This window comes from Gossypium hirsutum, chromosome D02 (genome assembly GCF_007990345.1).
Source record: "Gossypium hirsutum isolate 1008001.06 chromosome D02, Gossypium_hirsutum_v2.1, whole genome shotgun sequence".
Taxonomy (NCBI): domain Eukaryota; kingdom Viridiplantae; phylum Streptophyta; class Magnoliopsida; order Malvales; family Malvaceae; genus Gossypium; species Gossypium hirsutum.
The window spans coordinates 10152620-10170835 of record NC_053438.1 but is presented as its reverse complement, the minus strand read 5'-3'; the positions used below and the strand labels follow the sequence as shown (position 1 = coordinate 10170835).

At 29.5% G+C, this 18216-nt stretch overlaps 1 protein-coding gene and 1 long non-coding RNA gene across 2 annotated transcripts; both read left to right on the top strand.

Moving 5' to 3' along the window:
• Positions 1-243: 243 nt before the first annotated feature.
• Positions 244-1381, top strand: LOC107910458 (uncharacterized). The gene is made up of 2 exons (XR_001687648.2): positions 244-425; positions 1045-1381. It is a non-coding gene; the product is annotated as an uncharacterized lncRNA (long non-coding RNA).
• A 9597-nt stretch (positions 1382-10978) lies between these two features.
• Positions 10979-12685, top strand: LOC107910459 (protein ROH1). The gene has a single exon (XM_016838292.2). The coding sequence runs from the start codon at positions 11183-11185 to the stop codon at positions 12386-12388; it is 1206 nt and encodes a 401-aa protein (XP_016693781.2). The 5' UTR covers positions 10979-11182; the 3' UTR covers positions 12389-12685.
• The last annotated feature ends 5531 nt before the right edge of the window (positions 12686-18216 follow it).

Below are 18216 nucleotides of genomic sequence, written 5' to 3'. Positions count from 1 at the left end.
GTAGATGGTGATGACTGTTAGTATGAACTAGACCTGTCCATGGGCTGGGCGGCCCGGCCCGACGGCCCGCCCGAAATATGGGAGGGTTTGGGTAAAAATATAGGCCCGAAATATGGGCTTGGGCAAAATTTTAGGCCCGTTTAAAAAATGGGCCGGGCCTCGGGCAAAATTTTTTTGGCCCGGGCCCGGCCCAGCCCGAAAATATATTAAATATGTATTTTTTTATTTTTAAAATATAAAAGTTTTTCATTTACTTTCATTTCCTTACACTGACAGAGACAAAATCCCTAACCCTATCTATTGTGCTGTGCGGCTGTGCCTTCCTCCATTTTTTTTCCATTTCCAAAATCGACAGAGTCTTCCAATACCGATCCACCTCCACCGTCAAGACATTCACCGATCCACCTCCGGTCGGTTTGTTACAGGTACGGGTTTGCTCATCTTCTTCGGTTTCCTCGTTTTCATTCTCTTTATTAAAAACAACTGTTCTTTCAATGAATTTATGCATCAAAACAGCAATAACCTGAAATGCAGACTGAAATCAAGAGTAGATAATGCTAAGTTCCCACCTTCTGCAGATTACCCACTCTTTTACCTCTCAAGATGATTCGCTTAATTTTAGTTACAAAACATACAGGCATGATGTGTTTTGTTTACTTAATTTAACATTCTTACTTCATTTCTAATTGCAGTTTTCTTTCAACTTCTTTCTACTGAAGTTACACACACTTCATTTGGAGCATCCTTTTACTGAATGTTAACCAATGTTGACTATTCTAGAACTATACCACATCGACATATAAGAATGTTAAATTAGATAAAGCAAGTTTTGAGAAATTAATTACAGATTGAATTCACGTTAGAGGTTAGCTTTTTGGCCTTTTGAATTGCAAATTGGGTTTAGTTTATTCCTTTAAATAGGGTAACATATGCAGATAACATGTGCCAATGCTCTGTTTGTTTCTATCAAATTGCATCATTTCAATATATTTGAAATTTATTTTTATTGTTGCTTAATTTATTATTTTGGTGATGAATTTGAAGCTAAAAAAATGGGTAAAAGTTCGAAGGCAAAAGAGAAGAAAAATAAGTGATTGATGATGTTTACTGAAATGCAAAATGAAAAATCATGTTGCTGTTGATTCGTGGATAGGTCTTGGAAGTTGATTATGTTGTAAACATGTTTTTAGGTATAATTAGCGTGCTATAAGATTTTGCATAGCTCTTAAAGATTATGTTTATGGATTATTATAGTGTGCTTGAGTGATTCATCTTGTAGTGCTTTATGTAATTCCTGGGGAATAGTTGGTTAAGTCATGTAATTCCTGAGGAATAGTTGTTTCGAACTTTTGGGTTTAATTCAATTATGAAGATTTTTCCATTATGAGGGTCTTATTTTCTGTTTGTTTCTGTCTAAGTTTATAGAAGTGTATAATAAAAGTGTTGTTGAAATATATATATATTCCCTTCCATTTCTGTCTGTTAATCTATAATAAAAGTTTATATGAAATTTGTCAATTAGCTTTCTGTTAATCTATGATTCAATCAAATAATTAAGTGGTAAATGTGCTAGATTTTAATTAGTTTTAATTTTATTAAAAAAATAATTTTAATTTCAATGCAAAACGGGCCGGGCCGGGCTCGGGTCCCATATTTTTTCCCAGGCCGGGCCTGGGCAAAATCTCATGCCCATATTTTGGGCCGGGCCCGGGCTTGAAAAATGGGTTAGAATTTTTATGGGCCCGGCCCATGGACACCTCTAGTATGAACTATATTTATTTGAATTTAGAGGTTCAGTTTTACCACTGCCGGAATGCTTAGATTTTCATGCTCTGCTGTTGCAAACGTTTGAGATTTTCATTTACGGAACTTCGATTCATGTGCGACTCAATTTTTCTTAAAATTTTCATGTATTTAGAGGATGATAGATCATATTCTGACTTTCAAGTATAGGTTTATCATATTTCAATTCCTACTTTGTGAGTATTTTCTACTAATCTCCCTTACAAAATTCAACACTAATGTTACTATCTAATTTAATGCATGGTTTAATCAACTTCACCTACCCTAACAGATCGGATTGTAGATTTCGAAACTCAGTTACAGTGATCGAAATTACAAATAAAATCAGTTGGATTAAGTTTGAACCCCACATTGCTTGCGAGTGAAGAGCTTTCGAGGGCGATCACCAGACCAGACCAGACCAGACCATCCATCACTAGCAAAGTTAAGACCGTGACTTTTGTGACTTTGACTTTTTCTTCTTTTGAGAGTTTCAATTTTTACCAAACTTTCAAGGTCAAGGGTCAACAGTCAAGCCTTCACATTATTGACAATAGGTATCACACAATTCATGGCTCCTATTGTATTACTATATTTATATTTATTACAATAATTAAATGGATCTGAATTGACTCATATTTAAATATTCTTTTTAATTTCAAATCGTTGTCTCTTGACATATTAGCGTCACCACATCATGTCAGTTTTTTTTAAATTTCTTTAGTTTTATTTTTTGCTTGACTTTTTTTTTTAAATTAAACTAGTGTTGTCAGTATATTAGGTGACATATTTTTTAAAAGAATATTTTTTGTATTCGTATAATATTTGTTTGATATTAAAAAATAGTTATAATTTTTTGTGTGCCGCCTAACAAGTTGAAGCCATCTAAGAACACGGTAAAAAACGACCCATTTTATAATTAATCTAGATCTTATACTATTTTCTTAATTAATTATTTTTATATTATTTAATAAAAAATCCTAGATTCACCCTTGTTTAAATAAATTGTTTTTGATATATTTGACCAAAAATAAAATAAAACTAACATATTTAATAATTATTTTTGTACTTTTATTAGTAAAAACATGAGGTGGGATACATGAGTTTCGATTTTTTCTGTTTTTTCACATTTGATTGGATTGAAGTGTGAGAAATGAATTTTATAATTCCTCATCCTTAGCACGTGGATACCGGACTTTTGTCAACCGTTCGTTTTTATTTATTACCAGATTTTTAAAATTTGTCCTTTTGCTCTCTTTTTTTTAAGAATTAATCTTTGTATTTATTTGATTTAAACTAAAACTTAATTCATAATTCTATTAAAAATTAAATTTAAAATTTGGTGTTTGAAAAATTATTGAAAAATTTCATTCCATTAAAAATAAAATTTTTTAACATTTAATATTTTAAAAGTGTTTGATAATTATTTTAACTTTTTACTTAATATAAAATTTTCAACAAAAATTTGTTTGAATAAGATAAGTAAGTAGTTAGTAGAGTTGTTCATGTACTGGGCCACCCGACCAAGCCTGAAGGCTCGCCCTAAAATTGGGAGGACTTAAACAAAAATATAAGCCTGAAATATGGGCTTAGATAAAAAATGAGGCCCTCTTTCTAAACGGGTCGAGCCTCGGGTAAGCTTTTTTTGCTTGAGCCCAGCTCAACCCAGATACCTTAACAAAGTATCGGTACCTTTCACAAAAGTATCGATACCCTGCTTAGTATTGATACCGTTTTAAGGTTCAATGTTTTGAAAATTAAAGAAAAATTACCTGAGCATCGATACCTTCCCCAATGTACCAATACATTCTCTATTGTATCAATACTATAGGCTTTAATACAAGTTGGGCCTACGCCCAAAGTTTTGTTAGGGCCCGACCCTGCCCATGGACAACTCTAATAGTTGATTTTATTTTATTAAAAATTAAAATAAATTATCAATTTTTAAAAAATGAGATTTCCAATTTACTATATTTATCTTTCTTTCAAAATTATTTAAAATAATATAAAATATTATATTAATAATATTAAAATTAAAAAATTAATAATCTTTAAAAATCAGTATTTGCTTTTATTAAATAACATAATTATATTCAAAACTTATATTTATTATTTTACCAAATAATTTTTTAATATAAATTCAACACTTATAAAATTTAGCAATAAAAATTCAATACTTTACGCACGCTAAGGTAATACTTATTTAGATTTAAACCTGGATGATATTCTTATCCATTTGGGTTTAATTTTTAAGCTAAATTAGTCACATCTCCTTTTCTTATAATTATGATTTGATCTTCGGCTATTCTTAAGGAAGTTCAAATAAGACAAATATTTTAATCCGATATTGAGGTACGTCATCAATTTTAATATTCATATATCTCTAATTATATTCAATTTCTTTTCAAATTTAATGTCACGAGTTAATCGAGTAACAACTTAGTTGGGTAAAAATAAGTTATTTTTTTAGAGCATTTTTGTCATTTTATATATTTTGTATATAAAAATATAAATACAGTCAACTCTCTCTATGATACTCACCCGCTATAATAGCATTTCATTATAAAAGCAAAGTTTCTAGAAGAATAGACTTTTTATGTTTTATTTTAACATTTTATAACAGCTTTTCGCTTATAACAATAACATCCATAGTTATAAAGTATGTTAGTTATTAAATTAGTTATCTATAACCGTATATGGTCTAAATTTTTAAGTAAAATAATAGTTATTTCATATAAGCAAGTCTATTAATTATCATTTATTAAATAAAAATTATATTAATTAAAATATTATTTCAATAAAATGATTAAATTTCACGTGAAGAAACATATTAATCATATTTTATTAACTCGAAATAATATTCAATAAGTGGAATTAAACTATATCAATTCTAGAAACTATGAAGTTCCCTAATTAAATATTTTACTACGAATTTAAAACATCATAAACTTATAAATTGATTACTTGAATTTAGTAACTCACTATAATCTAATTAATTTAATTTGATAACTCATATTAATTAACTGAACTCGTTAGATTTATAAATTTTATAATTAATCATGTGAAAAAATGTAAAATAAAATATGCATAAAAATAATAACACATGTACCTGTTAGCTTACATCGATTGTCTCTCTATAACATGTTAAAATTCTGGACAAACAAATTAGGTTATTATAGAGAGGGTTGACTGTACACAAAACAGGATTTGAATCCACGCCTTCATAATTTTTAATATTTATATTTTACCATTTAACTAAAGTCTCATTTATTATTTTTATCAAATTTTTAATTGTATATTATATTTACTATACAATTCTAAATTTTACTTTATTGTATGTGTACTAAAAATGTTAATGAGCTAGGTCGAGCTTAAGTATAATATATTCACTTTATGCATGTCCAAGCCCATCTCAATCAGATAAATGTACTTCAAATTTCGCTCAAATCTACTCATATTTGTAATTAACTAACCAAACTTATTTTAAACCTGCTCGTATTATTTAAATTAAAAAATATCCCTAACATGAGAAACGATGGGAAATATGAAATGAGAATGAGGGGGTTATATTTCAAAACATGGAGCACAGGTTTTATGGTGAAATTGATGGGGTATTTGCTTTATAAATAAAGAGACGTGTGTTGGTCTCATATTTATTTAATGCTAACACTATAAGATAAAATAAGATAATAATTGTTCTTGGCTTTGGGGACAAGCAACTAGCGGCTGGCTAAAGGTCCACACCACACTGTCCCATTCAACTCATGCTTACCCTAAATACTTGTTCGTCATTAAGAAAACTAATGTGATTATGTTCTTTTACTTTAATTGCATTTTATTCCCTACTTGTTGACAACTAAGAAGTTTATTTTTTTTTAAAATTTCTGTATTATATAAACATTAAGCAATTTTATTGTTTTTAATTAAATTTTATTATTATATGCATGAAATTGACAAAAAGTATCGGTCCAACAATTATATACAACAAATTCACGATTTAAATTTACGTGTTTACTAACGGTTGAATTAATTTTTCAACTTTCGTAAACTAAAGAAATGATTCGAAATTTATAATTAAACTTTGTTGTTCAAGTATAACTATAATTAAAATAGTTAAGAATTAAATATAATCTAATTTAAAGTAAAAAACCAAGTGGAAACATTGGCATCTGGAAATTTGTTTCTAACTTCTAAATCTTCAATTTGAATATTTTTTTCTTTTTGGAATCTGTTTCATTATGGGCATTCCAAAAAATGCCATTGATTTATGGATCATCCTTTTGTTGGATATTGCAATATATATATATATATATTGAGGAGTATTATTAAAGTATTTTTCAATATCAAATGATATCTATTGTTATATTATGTATAATAATATTAAAATACAAATATTATGAAGATTTTTGTATTATGAGTTGGATTGTATTTTGTCTCTTTAATTAAAAAATAGTAAATTGGTCATTATACATAAGATCAAAGAGTAAATCGATCTTTCTCATAAAACTTTTATCATAATTCTATCGCTCATACAAATTTTTAATAACAGAAATAAATTAAAAATCACAAAGACTAATTTACTTATATTATTTAATTGAGGTAAAATATAATTTGACATCTAATACAAATATTTTCATCATATTTTTACAAGAATTATTTATTAGATACAAGTGGCACCAAGATAAATAAAATCTCCTAAGAATTAATCATTCTTTTTTTCATTAATTATGGAGTAACGAATGAGAAGATTTTCTGGTCTCCCACATGACTAATTTCTCTCTATCTTATTTCGTAAAATATAACTTATAATAATCATTAGAAAATCTAACTTGCAAAAATAATAATTTTATATTATGTCACATCTGTAATGTCTAAAAATACTTTTTAGATATATTTACAAAAATGGATAAATGAATGGAAGAGTTTTAAAAATGGATAGAAAACCACGTGATATTATTATTTAAGCGACTAATTTGGATGTTTACCTTTTCTCACATTTACAAGATTTTCAATTCTTTTGTGTTAGTAGGGGAATGTTGGTAATACAAAATGGCATATCTCATATTACAAGAGAATTTAAATATAACCTTGTATTTTACTCTCATTAAATAATTGGGGTTAAAAAACTGACACATATTGCGCGTGTTTCTTTTTGAATAAACTTTTTGTTGTTTTTCTTTTGTATATACATATATATATACTTTTAACAAATATCAGTTTCTAAGCTGTTACAATTTTTGAAAATCAATTTTTGGTCGTTGTCTTATGGTCGTCTTTGGCCGTTGAACTAACCCTACAAATTATCGTTTTGCCCCTTTAGAATGCCCTATAAATTGCTCAGATATTCATCTCATTTCATACAACAATACACAACAACAACCTATCTTTTTTCTCATAGCTCACCTGTTTCTTTTCAATATATTTCCGATTAGTTTTCTATTTATTTGACAAGAGCAACACCAAATTTGTTCCATCTTTTTTATTTGGGTGTACGAATATTGAAATATTATGTTAACCTTGGGGGCAACGTCCACTATACAATTACATCTATCAGGATGAATTTGCTTCTAAGGCAATGATTCTTCCACGACACAGCTATTATTTCATTTATTTACACGCGATTTATTTATCCAATTAGTGCTAACGATTTTTTTTTGTAATAGTATATTTCCTACACCAACTAGGTAGTTTACCCAAAGGAAAAAAAAACAGAGATTTGTAGTTTTAAGTTTTGTATTATTCCATATTTGTTCTATCAAACAAATATGTAGGATAGTCAAGGACTTCAAACATAAATAATAAAACAGACATGAAATATATAAAAATTAATTAATGAAAGAAATATTTTGGAAAACCTATTAGGCTTGGAAACTCTTTTTAGATTTAAAAACTCATTTTATATTATTTTAGACAAAAAAAATATGAAAGCAATATACCAATAGATATATTAATTTCATAAATATTTCTAGGTTAAAATATGTCATAAGTCTATATACTCTTCATAAATTTAGAAATTAATTCTTGTATTTTATTTTTGGGAATTTTAACAGCGTTAATAGTTAGACTTAAAATTTGAAATATAAAAACTAAAAAGACTAATTTCATAGAAATAAAAAAAAATATAGTACCTAAATTTCAAATTTGTGAAGAATATAAAGAATTTTTTTATATATTTTAACCTTATTTCTATAAAATAATAATTGAATTAGTGATATAATCAGATCAAACTCAAGCTTTTTACTCGATCGAAAGACTTGAAATTTGAAACTCAAGATTGAATAGCGTTTTATTTTTAAAATTAGAATTAAACTGAATTTAATGGATAAATTTAATTAAATCCCAATTTAATTAAACTTGAAATTTAAAGCTCAATTAGGTTTTATTTTTAAAGTTGGAAAACTTCTCAATGCCTTAAACTAATTGACTATCGCTCGTTGTTTTTGGTCTCGACTTCGAGTTGGAAATTGAATTTTTAAGCGTATGTGTTAGAAATTTTAAAAATAATTAAATTCGTGAACAACTACAAAAAAGCATTAATATATATTTAAATTTAACTCTTTTAATAAATCAAAATATACTTTTATCTCGATTCAATAATCATCGAATTTCAAAAATTAGTTTATAAGCACAGTATACAATATATGCTCGACTTTTAAGTAGTGATGTCTAAATTGGACTGAATCAATCAAATTGAAACTAATTGAGATATTGATCTGGTGAGAAATATAAAATTAATTAATTGACGAACTAATACAGACGAATTGAACTTAATTAAAAAAAATTGTTAAACTGATGTATAACCAATTTTTATAATTTTTTTATTTTTAAAATTTTTAATAATCTATTTGTTTTGAATAATCCTAATCAGTCTAACCGAAAATTGATGATCAATTAGTTCAACCACTTATCCAGTTCCAAAAAAAGTTGGATAGGGAAAAATTGAAATTATCCTTCTGATTTTCTAGCCAAGATTAGAATAACAAATGAATAAATGAATAAAAGATTGGTTAAAATATGCTATAGGATCTCGTACTCTTTTTAAATTTAGAATTTACTTTTTATACTTTTATTTTTAAGAAGTTATTTTTTTTCTTTTTCAGACTTTAAGATTTAGGTTCAATTATTAATACTGCTTATTTTTTGTGCGAAATTTTAAAATTAAAAAAAAAGTTCACTTGGGAGCAATGTAACTAAAAAAGGACGTCGTCATAAACCTAAACTTAACAAAATAATCTTAACAGTATTAGCAATTTGACTTAAATTTTAAAATTTAAAAAATAGATGAACTAAATTCCTAAATATAAAAGTACAGAAACTAATTTTTAAGTTTAAAAAGAGTATAGAGGTTTATGATATATTTTAATCCAAAAGAAATAAACATTAAAAAAAACATAAATTTTCAAGTGTTTTAAATTATACTAGAAAAATCTTATCATACGCTATGAATTTAAAATTTAAATGTGTGTTTAAAAATAACATATAATAAATAATAAAATGTATAATTTGAAATTAATTAATAATAACATATAAAATATGTACGATGTTAAAATAAAAAAAATAGGTTAAAATTATTTATTATAGTGTTATCATCAATTTTTAAGTCGATCAAATACATTAATATATACGTAATTGATATTGATAATAAAATGTACATAATAAAAATTGAAATGTATAAAAATATCAAAATAAAACCTTAATAAAATTATAAATTAAAAATTTTATTAATATAATTGGTTTGAGTTTAAATCTTATTATAAGTATATATTAATTTAATTTTTAATCCAACAGTGACCCAATTGAAATGATACTAATTCAATTAAATATTAATCGTAAAATTAAAAAAAATTCGCTATCAATCTTCTTCCTCATGTCGAACTTAAACTAAAAATAAAAAAGTTCAAAATTCTAGAAGGAGGGTAAGTTGGTATTTTCAGGAGAAGAATAACACACGTCATCATCTCTCTTTTTTCTAGAAGAACGAAGCAGAGTTCAGTTCTCAGACCAAGTCCCTCTCGACATCCGCACTCCAACGAAGACCCAGCTGTGCCTTCCCACGTGTATAACTCACTCACACCTTTTCACACGTGACTAATACTTACCCAGTCATTAACAATATTTTCGAGTTTTATTATATTGACAAACATGTCCTGATATTATTGCAGAGAGTGCATTTTTGTCCCATAGGTGATTTTTGTAACCCTCCAAAAAATTGTTCATTTTATTTAATTTAAACTATGACGTAACATGGTTACGTGATATTGTACTTCAATTTACTGTATTTATTTCCACCTGATTTTATTTCGTATTAGTCTGTTAAATGTAAAAATTAATATATTAAGTTATAATATTTTTTTAATATAATGATTTATTTCACTTTTTAATTTATAAAAAAATTATTTAAAATTTTATCTTTTCTAGACCTCAAACTCGAATTATTTATCAAATATGATGTTAACTTTTCTAACGCGGTATCCATATGGCTGTCCACTGTATACCACACTAGCAATTAATTAATTTTTTAAAAAATAAAAAAAATATTTAAAAGATCATATTCAATCTTAAGTTGATGTTGAGTTAATTTGTGACACTATCTCAATCAACAATATGATTAATATATTCAATTGGCGGAGGTAATAAAGTGTGCATGGTAAAATTAAAATGTATAAGAATATTAGAATTGAAACTTTGGTTGAATGGTAAATTTAAGGTTTTTCTAACTCAATTGACATAAGCACAAATATCATCATATACATATTTTTATTATTTTAATAAATAAAAAGACTAAAGTACTCTTAAATAAATCATTTATTTTAAATGCAAAGGAACAATAAAATAATTTTCCTAGCTGAGTTGAAACTTGATTGATGGGTGACACCAGCTTAATAAAAGGCTTAATTTATAGTATAGATAAAATAGTGCAATTATTGCCACAATAATTACACTTTCATCCAATTACTTTGCGGAGCATTTGAAAAATACATTATTTTAATTTTTTTTTGAGAAATTATATTTTTAAGGAGAGTTACTAAAAAAATATAAATCTAACTCTCAATCATAATTAAAAAGAGTCTGATATTTAAATATTTAATTAGTATATTGACCTGAAATTTAAATTAAATATGATTAATTAATAGATATGTAATTATTAAAGTAAAAGATTAAAAAGAAAAAAAATAGCACTCCTCGGTTTTAGACCGCGGAGACCCTTTCTTTATTCCCAAGTTCCAACTACCATAAAACGCGGTCCAAAAATCCCCAGTAAAAATGCCATCTTTTTTCATTAGGGTTTCTCCATATCCTTCTTTATTTCTCCCCAAATTTTCAATCCTAAATATTCGATCCAATTGAAACTCAATTTTGATTTTTTAATCATTATTCTTATTATTTATTCGATGTGATCATGCCCGCGACGGACTATCAAGGAACTTCGTCACCGTTGACAAATATCGGCCGTTCGTTATTACCAGTGAGGAGGGATCAAGTACACGCCATGGAATCGCCGATCGGTGGATCGGCGTCTAACGAGGCGGAGATCGAGTCGTTTCAAAGGCGAGTAGCTGACAGATTTCACGATTTAGCTTCTGCCCCTTCCGATGAATTGCTTTCTCTGCCGTGGGTTCGGAAGTTGCTCGACGTTTTCCTCTGTTGTCAAGAGGAATTTCGGGTCATACTTTTTAACAACATAGCTCTAGTGAAGAAGTCGCCCATGGACCGTTTGATCGCCGATTTTTACGAGCGTACTGTCAAGGCGCTTGATGTTTGCAATGCGATTCGCGACGGGATTGAACAGATCAGGCAATGGCAGAAGCTTCTAGAAATCGTTCTTTGCGCTTTGGGTGATAGTAATGTTGGTTATCAGAGAAGTCTAGGAGAAGGGCAATTCCGTCGTGCGAGGAAGGCGTTGATAGATTTAGCAATTGGGATGCTTGATGAGAAAGATTCAGGTCAAGCCCTGGCTCATAGGAACCGTTCCTTTGGGAGACACAACACTAGCGGTAGTCACTCCAAGGATCATCACCATCGATCTTTGGGTCATTTCAGGTCCTTGTCTTGGAGCGTTTCAAGGTCTTGGTCTGCCGCCAGGCAGCTCCAGGCAATTGGGAACAACTTGGCTGCGCCACGAGGGAATGAGGTTTTAGCCACCAATGGACTTGCAGTGCCTGTTTACACAATGGGTTCTGTCTTGTTATTTGTAATGTGGGCATTGGTGGCTGCAATTCCGTGCCAAGATCGTGGCTTGCAAGTTCATTTTAACGTTCCCAGGCAGTTCCCATGGTCTGCTCCAATACTTTGGTTGTACGAGAGGATTCTGGAGGAGTCAAAGAAAAGGGATAGGAAAAATGCTTGTGGCCTGTTGAGGGAGATTTATCAGATGGAGAAGTGTTCTCGGTTGTTGGGTGAATTGGCTGATTCCGTGCAGTTTCCTTTGAGTGAGGACAAGGAAAGGGAAGTTAAGCAGAGAGTGAAGGAATTGGAGCAGGTTCTTGATGCATTGAAGGAAGATTTAGAACCGCTGGAAAAGCAGGTTAGGGAAGTGTTCCATAGGATTGTTCGAAGCCGGACTGAAGGGCTTGATTCTTTTGCAAGGGGACACAACCCTGAGTGAAACCTCTCTTTTTGTGTTGGTTGATTTACACCATTAGTGTCAAATGTGCAACTTGCAAATATGTCTGTTTTTGGCTTTGGGGAACTCATGGATCATGAAGATGAAGATGGATAAAAGGGTTTGAGGTATGCACTACAAAAAAAAAAGGGTAAGAAGGAAAACCATAAGAAAATAGAGATTTGCTTGTATTTATCACCATATATCAGTGTAAAGAAAGCAGGATATGTAGTTGGATCTTTGGTCCTGATGTTGTGTTCATCTTTGTGTTGTTATATTATAATCAAATTTCTAAGTAAATCTGCAATCTGTAGTTGATTTTGTGTTCAAAATTTTTGTCTACTTGTTAATGCTATGTGTATACTCTTTTTTTCTTCTTTTTTTGTGCTTCTTTGTTCATATTTCTGTCTCTTAGATGCAATAATAAGATAGTAAATGAAATAGTTCCTTTATTTGCTAAGCTCTTGTATGATGGTTTCTGGGATTTGATTCATTATATGATCGACTCCCGGCTTATTGCGATAGGGAAAGATAATTAAAGATTTAAAGGTAATCGGTCTCCATTAAAATTCTTCTTCTTTTGCAATAAAACCGAGCATGGCTTTTCTTCTTCTTTTGCAATAAAACCGAGCATGGCTTTCTGGATGGACCTTTGCTAGAATTCCCCTCTACTCTGGTGGATTTCTCAAATGTTATATAATTTATAATAGTTTTCTCAAAAATTTGTGTTCTTAAATATCTTCATATTCAGCGCTAGCTAGAATTTGTCGGTACTTGTTTTTGTTTATTGGCTGGCAAATGAAGTGATCTTATTTATGTGCACTCTCAAGAACAAGATCTATGGTTTCAAGTCAGTTATTTTCAGCCATAAACTTCATGTGAAAATGACTGGGCAATAAGTTATATCCTTAAAAACCCAATTATACCCCATGTGTTTTTCAAGTTGTTAAAGGCTGAAAAAGACTATTAAACAGCATGTTCTCATTGTATAAATCAACTTCTTTTCTTGACTTTTACTGCAGCTACTCCATGAAGAAGCTCAAGTATGGCTATAATTGTTAATCTATTGTGCTTTCAGGGCCTAACTGGCAAAATCCTTGACGTGAATCACTTTTTGTGGAAGTCATATCTGGCATTCTGCTTGAGCTATTCTTCATTAAACTGTGAAAAGAAACTTAAAACTCTCATCAATCTGATTAAATATAAGCTTACCTAATACTCCCATTATTTTTGACAATATCTTCTGTCATTGCATTAACTGCAATTCTTTCCAGCTGATGATCTATAACTCTTTGCCTCCTCGCAATCTACGCTTTTGTTTTGACAGCTAAAATGCAGGCATGTCCAGGCTGGATTTGGAGGGGGAAAAGCAAAGAAATAGGCGTTCTCGAAAACCATGTTAGAACTGAGTTTTAAGTTAACAACCCAATCTAGCTGGTCTACTTCTAACAATGGCTTTTGGTCATTAATTTCTTGGCTGACACAGAAGCCGAGCATTGTTCTCAACCATGGCCGCTGAAGAGGTTTGGGCATGGTAACCAGAGCTTAATGAAGCCTATCACGAAAGAAAGGTAATGGGAGCTTGGGTTCTCTTTGTTTTTTCTATCCTACAAAGCCCTATTGTTTCGGTTTCGGTTTCGGTTTAGGTAGCTGAAGTTGAACATCTCCAAAAACTCATAAATTTTGAAGGAGACGTGTACCTAACCAGGTTTGGTAACCACAAGAGTCATATTACTTGTCTGCAAAACTCAGGGGTATCTGTTTTAGCTTTTTCAGCATCTTGATTATATAAAAGGATTCTGACAAATGGTTCTGAATTATTAAGGGAAAAGCTGCAATATGATTAATCGTTTCAATAGTGTGTAAAAGAGCCCAGTCAGTGGTACTGTTTTGAGTTTTTCACTCTTCATTATTGGCTAATAATTCAGTATTGACAAGACATTAGTCTCAGCTTTGCCCCCACTCCACTCTAACAACTGATATAATTCAAATGCCATTGTTGCCTCATTGAATGCATCAAATCCATGGTTCATATCCTTTTCTCATTACACCTGCCTTTTACCTCTTCATTGAACAAAAGGATGAAATAGAGGAATGGGTCGTGGATGTCGGGATTCGAATCCTAAACGTGTTTAATACCGCTCTTAGTATAAACTGTACGAACCAACTGAGCTAAACCTTGGGTTCAAGCTGTTCATACCATTGGAAGACAATCTTGTTTTGTATATCAGAAACAACAAGACGATGAGAAGAAGTGGCATCATATGGATTCAATCAAAACCTCTTTTTAACTCCTCATTTTCTCTAAAGCATTTGTGTTCGAAACCTATATTCAACACATCTGAATATGAAGCTATATTCGATACTTATTCAGATATGAACTCGAGTCATACATTCTCAGTAAGTTGCCATTCCATTGAAATGGAAAAAATGATATCTTCTTGCATGCCAAGCTCTTAAGATTCTTTATTTGTTTACTTCAATTGTTCATTCTATAATATCTGGAACAGCTCTGAATCATTAAGTATTTAGGTCTAAATATGGTTGGTTGACAGATGGTAATGAAATCCGTTCATCATTGGTGCAATGAATTTAATGAAACATTTACTTCAACAACCAGGATGTTCCTACACTCTGTCAATCATTCTTCTAATCTTTCATTCCTTGGAGCATTCTGTTTTTCATATCTGCTTTGTACTGGAGATTGCTTGGATCAACAAAATTGTTATGATATTTTTCTATGTTAACAGAGGTCTGTATTTATGTTACCAGGACAAAATGTGAGCTTTGTAAACAGGTTAGTGGGGATTAGACGTGGGCGAGCAAGTACGATAGGTTGTTCAAAATATGGGAGGATTTGGAAAAAGATATTAGGTTTGAAAATTAGTATTGGGAAAAAAATTAGGCCGTTTACAATACAGGCCGGGCTTGGGGCTTAAACATTAAAAGTTCAAGCTCGGCCCGACTAGTTTTCTATGTTTATAATATATCATATTATGTTATTTTTATATATTATATAATATATAACACATAAAAAATTAAATATATAATTCTATAATGTAAAATTTTGTTAAAAATGTTAAGATGTCTATATACAAAAATTTAATAAATCTAAAATATAAAACATTTACAAGTCATATAAAATACTTTTCAATAAATTTTACTAATACAATTCATTATTAAATAAACTCAAAAGAAATAAGAAAAAAAATCTATAAATTAAATAATAACATTATGTATATAGCAATCAAATCATGCAATGACTCCAAAATAAATAATAAAATTTTAATTTTAAAGTTTATTTTTTATTAGGCAAAATCAACTAGTACGCATCGATATAATTGGTATCAACCAAAATTTGAATCAACAAAATAAGTTAAATGATCAAACCCACGCAAAGAATAAACCAGTGGTAAAGTCTAGTTGTTATTGCCAGTGAGATGAATTTTAGTTCTTGAATTATAATATTAGATGGTTAAACATGGAGGAATAAATTTTAGAATTATATATGAATTTTGATTCAATGTGTAATATAATACTTGAATTTTAATTTGGTGTAATTATATACATGAAACTTCGGCTGTAGTTTAAATGTATATTTGAAACTTTAATTTTGATCCAACCATAAACATTTAAAGAAATAAATACATCAATTTATTTTTATATTGGATAATGTATGTGTAATATATAAAGATAAAATCAATGATTGTGTTAATAATTTGTGAGAATTGGATCAAATTAAAATTTTCATGTATGCATAAAATTAAAGCCCATGTATAAAATTGCACATTAGACCATCCCGGCTAACATATTTGAAATTAGTAGCAAAAATTAGCTTTTTATCCTCATGAGTTCAGCAATATAAACAACCTAATATTAGAAGTACTCACCATTGATGAATCCCTTAATCCATTTTAATTTTTGATGAGCTAGAACACTAGAGAAGACACGTATTTCTCTAATATTTGTTGGCGATATTTCTTGAGGCAACACTAGTTCTTCAATTTGTGACAATTCATCAAATAAGATTTCATATTTTTATGCAACCATGCATTGCCTCAGTTTCCAAGTTTCTGCTCAGATTGTTAAGTGAAGACTCAAATATATTATTATACTTTTTCTTTTTTTCTTTTTCCAAATCAACAATATCGCAGATTTCATTGATCTTCCCCTTCTTGTCAAACTTGGCACCTTTATTCATTTTAGAGTTCCTATTGTCAAGATTTTTTGGAGCCATGCTTTAATCATTATCTTCAACTTCATCATCTTCATCCAAGATATCAATAGTTGTTTGAGCTTTCTTTCTAGTATACTTATCTTTCCCATAGATCAAGGTGAGCTCATTAAATTAAGGGAAACTTTTCATCCTTTAAGTGCTAGCATTTTTGTACTCCACCAAAAGTAAAAATAGAAGGATGGTAGTAAAAAATCCTTAGATATCAAATACAAACCAAAACATCTACTAATGTTCATTATAAATTGATAAATATTGCATCTAAAACAAGATGGTATAATTACCATAGGTTGTTCTGTAGTAACCATTTTCCTATTATTATCCCATCCAAAACCATTATTATTATGTCTATAAACCATATCATATACAACTATCTATTCCTTTTTTAAAGCCTCAAATCTATGTGATGCTTAGCTTTCAATTCACATCCAAAATATTTCTCTTCTATCATGTAACAACCTGAAAGTCAAGGGACCGTTTCTATGAATCGGGTTGTTTTTAAATAATTTTATTTAATATTTTATTAGAGTTGCCTTAGAAGGGAGTCGTTTGAGAATTAAATAACTTTAAGTAGCAAGTGTTTAATTAAAGTAAGGGGACTAAATTAATTAAGTGATAAAAGAAGTAATGAATACTAAATTATAAGGTGGATCAATATCAAGGGACCAGTTAAAAAAATGGACCATTACTTTCATGAGTTTTATTAGTGATTGGGTATGGGGGATATATATATATATTACATAAAAATGAATGATAATGATAATATATGTTGGTTAAACTAATAAAATAAATGAAAATCTTAATAAAAAGAAAGAACAAGAGGTGAGTGGGAGAAATGTTTTATTTATTTTTAGTCTTTCGTCTTGGTTGCTGCCGAAAACCATTGAAGACTTGGGGAGAGAGCATTATTAGTTTTCTTCTTTATCCTTGGATGCATGTAAGTGTTCCTCAATTGGATTTTTCTTTTTGATTATATTTTTGAGTTGGAAATAGCTTAATTTAGCTAATCCATATGCTAAAATGTAAAACTTTTGGAAGTAATGGATAATGCCATAGATGAAGTTTAAGGTTTTTTTGGGAAGTTGGATAGTTTGATAGTTTTGGTGGATTTTTGAGCTTGATAAGTAATTAGAAAGATTTTGTTAAATAGTTTTAATGTTAAGAACTAAGAGGTTAAAATGAGGGAAGTTACGTAGAATTAGAGGTGCTTATGGGCTGGGCCGGGCCCAGAAAAAATTTTGGCCCGGGTCCTAGGCCCGGACCCGGCCCGACCCGAAATATGGGACTAGAATTTTGCCTAGGCCCGGCCCGGGAAAAATTCATAAGCTCGGGCCCAGCCCGCCCAGCCCGTTTTTTAAATAAATACCAAAAATTTATTTTAAAAATTAAAACAAAAATTAAAAAAAGTATTTTAAAAATATTTTAAAATTAAAAAAATTTAAAAAGTATTTTTAAAAAAATTTTAAATTTAAAAAATTTAAAAAAAGTATTTTAAAAGTATTTTAAAATTAAAAAAATAAAAATATTTATTATATCCGGGCCGGGCCCGGGCCAAAAAAGTGGTGCCCGAGGCCGGCCCGTTTTTTAATCGGGCCTC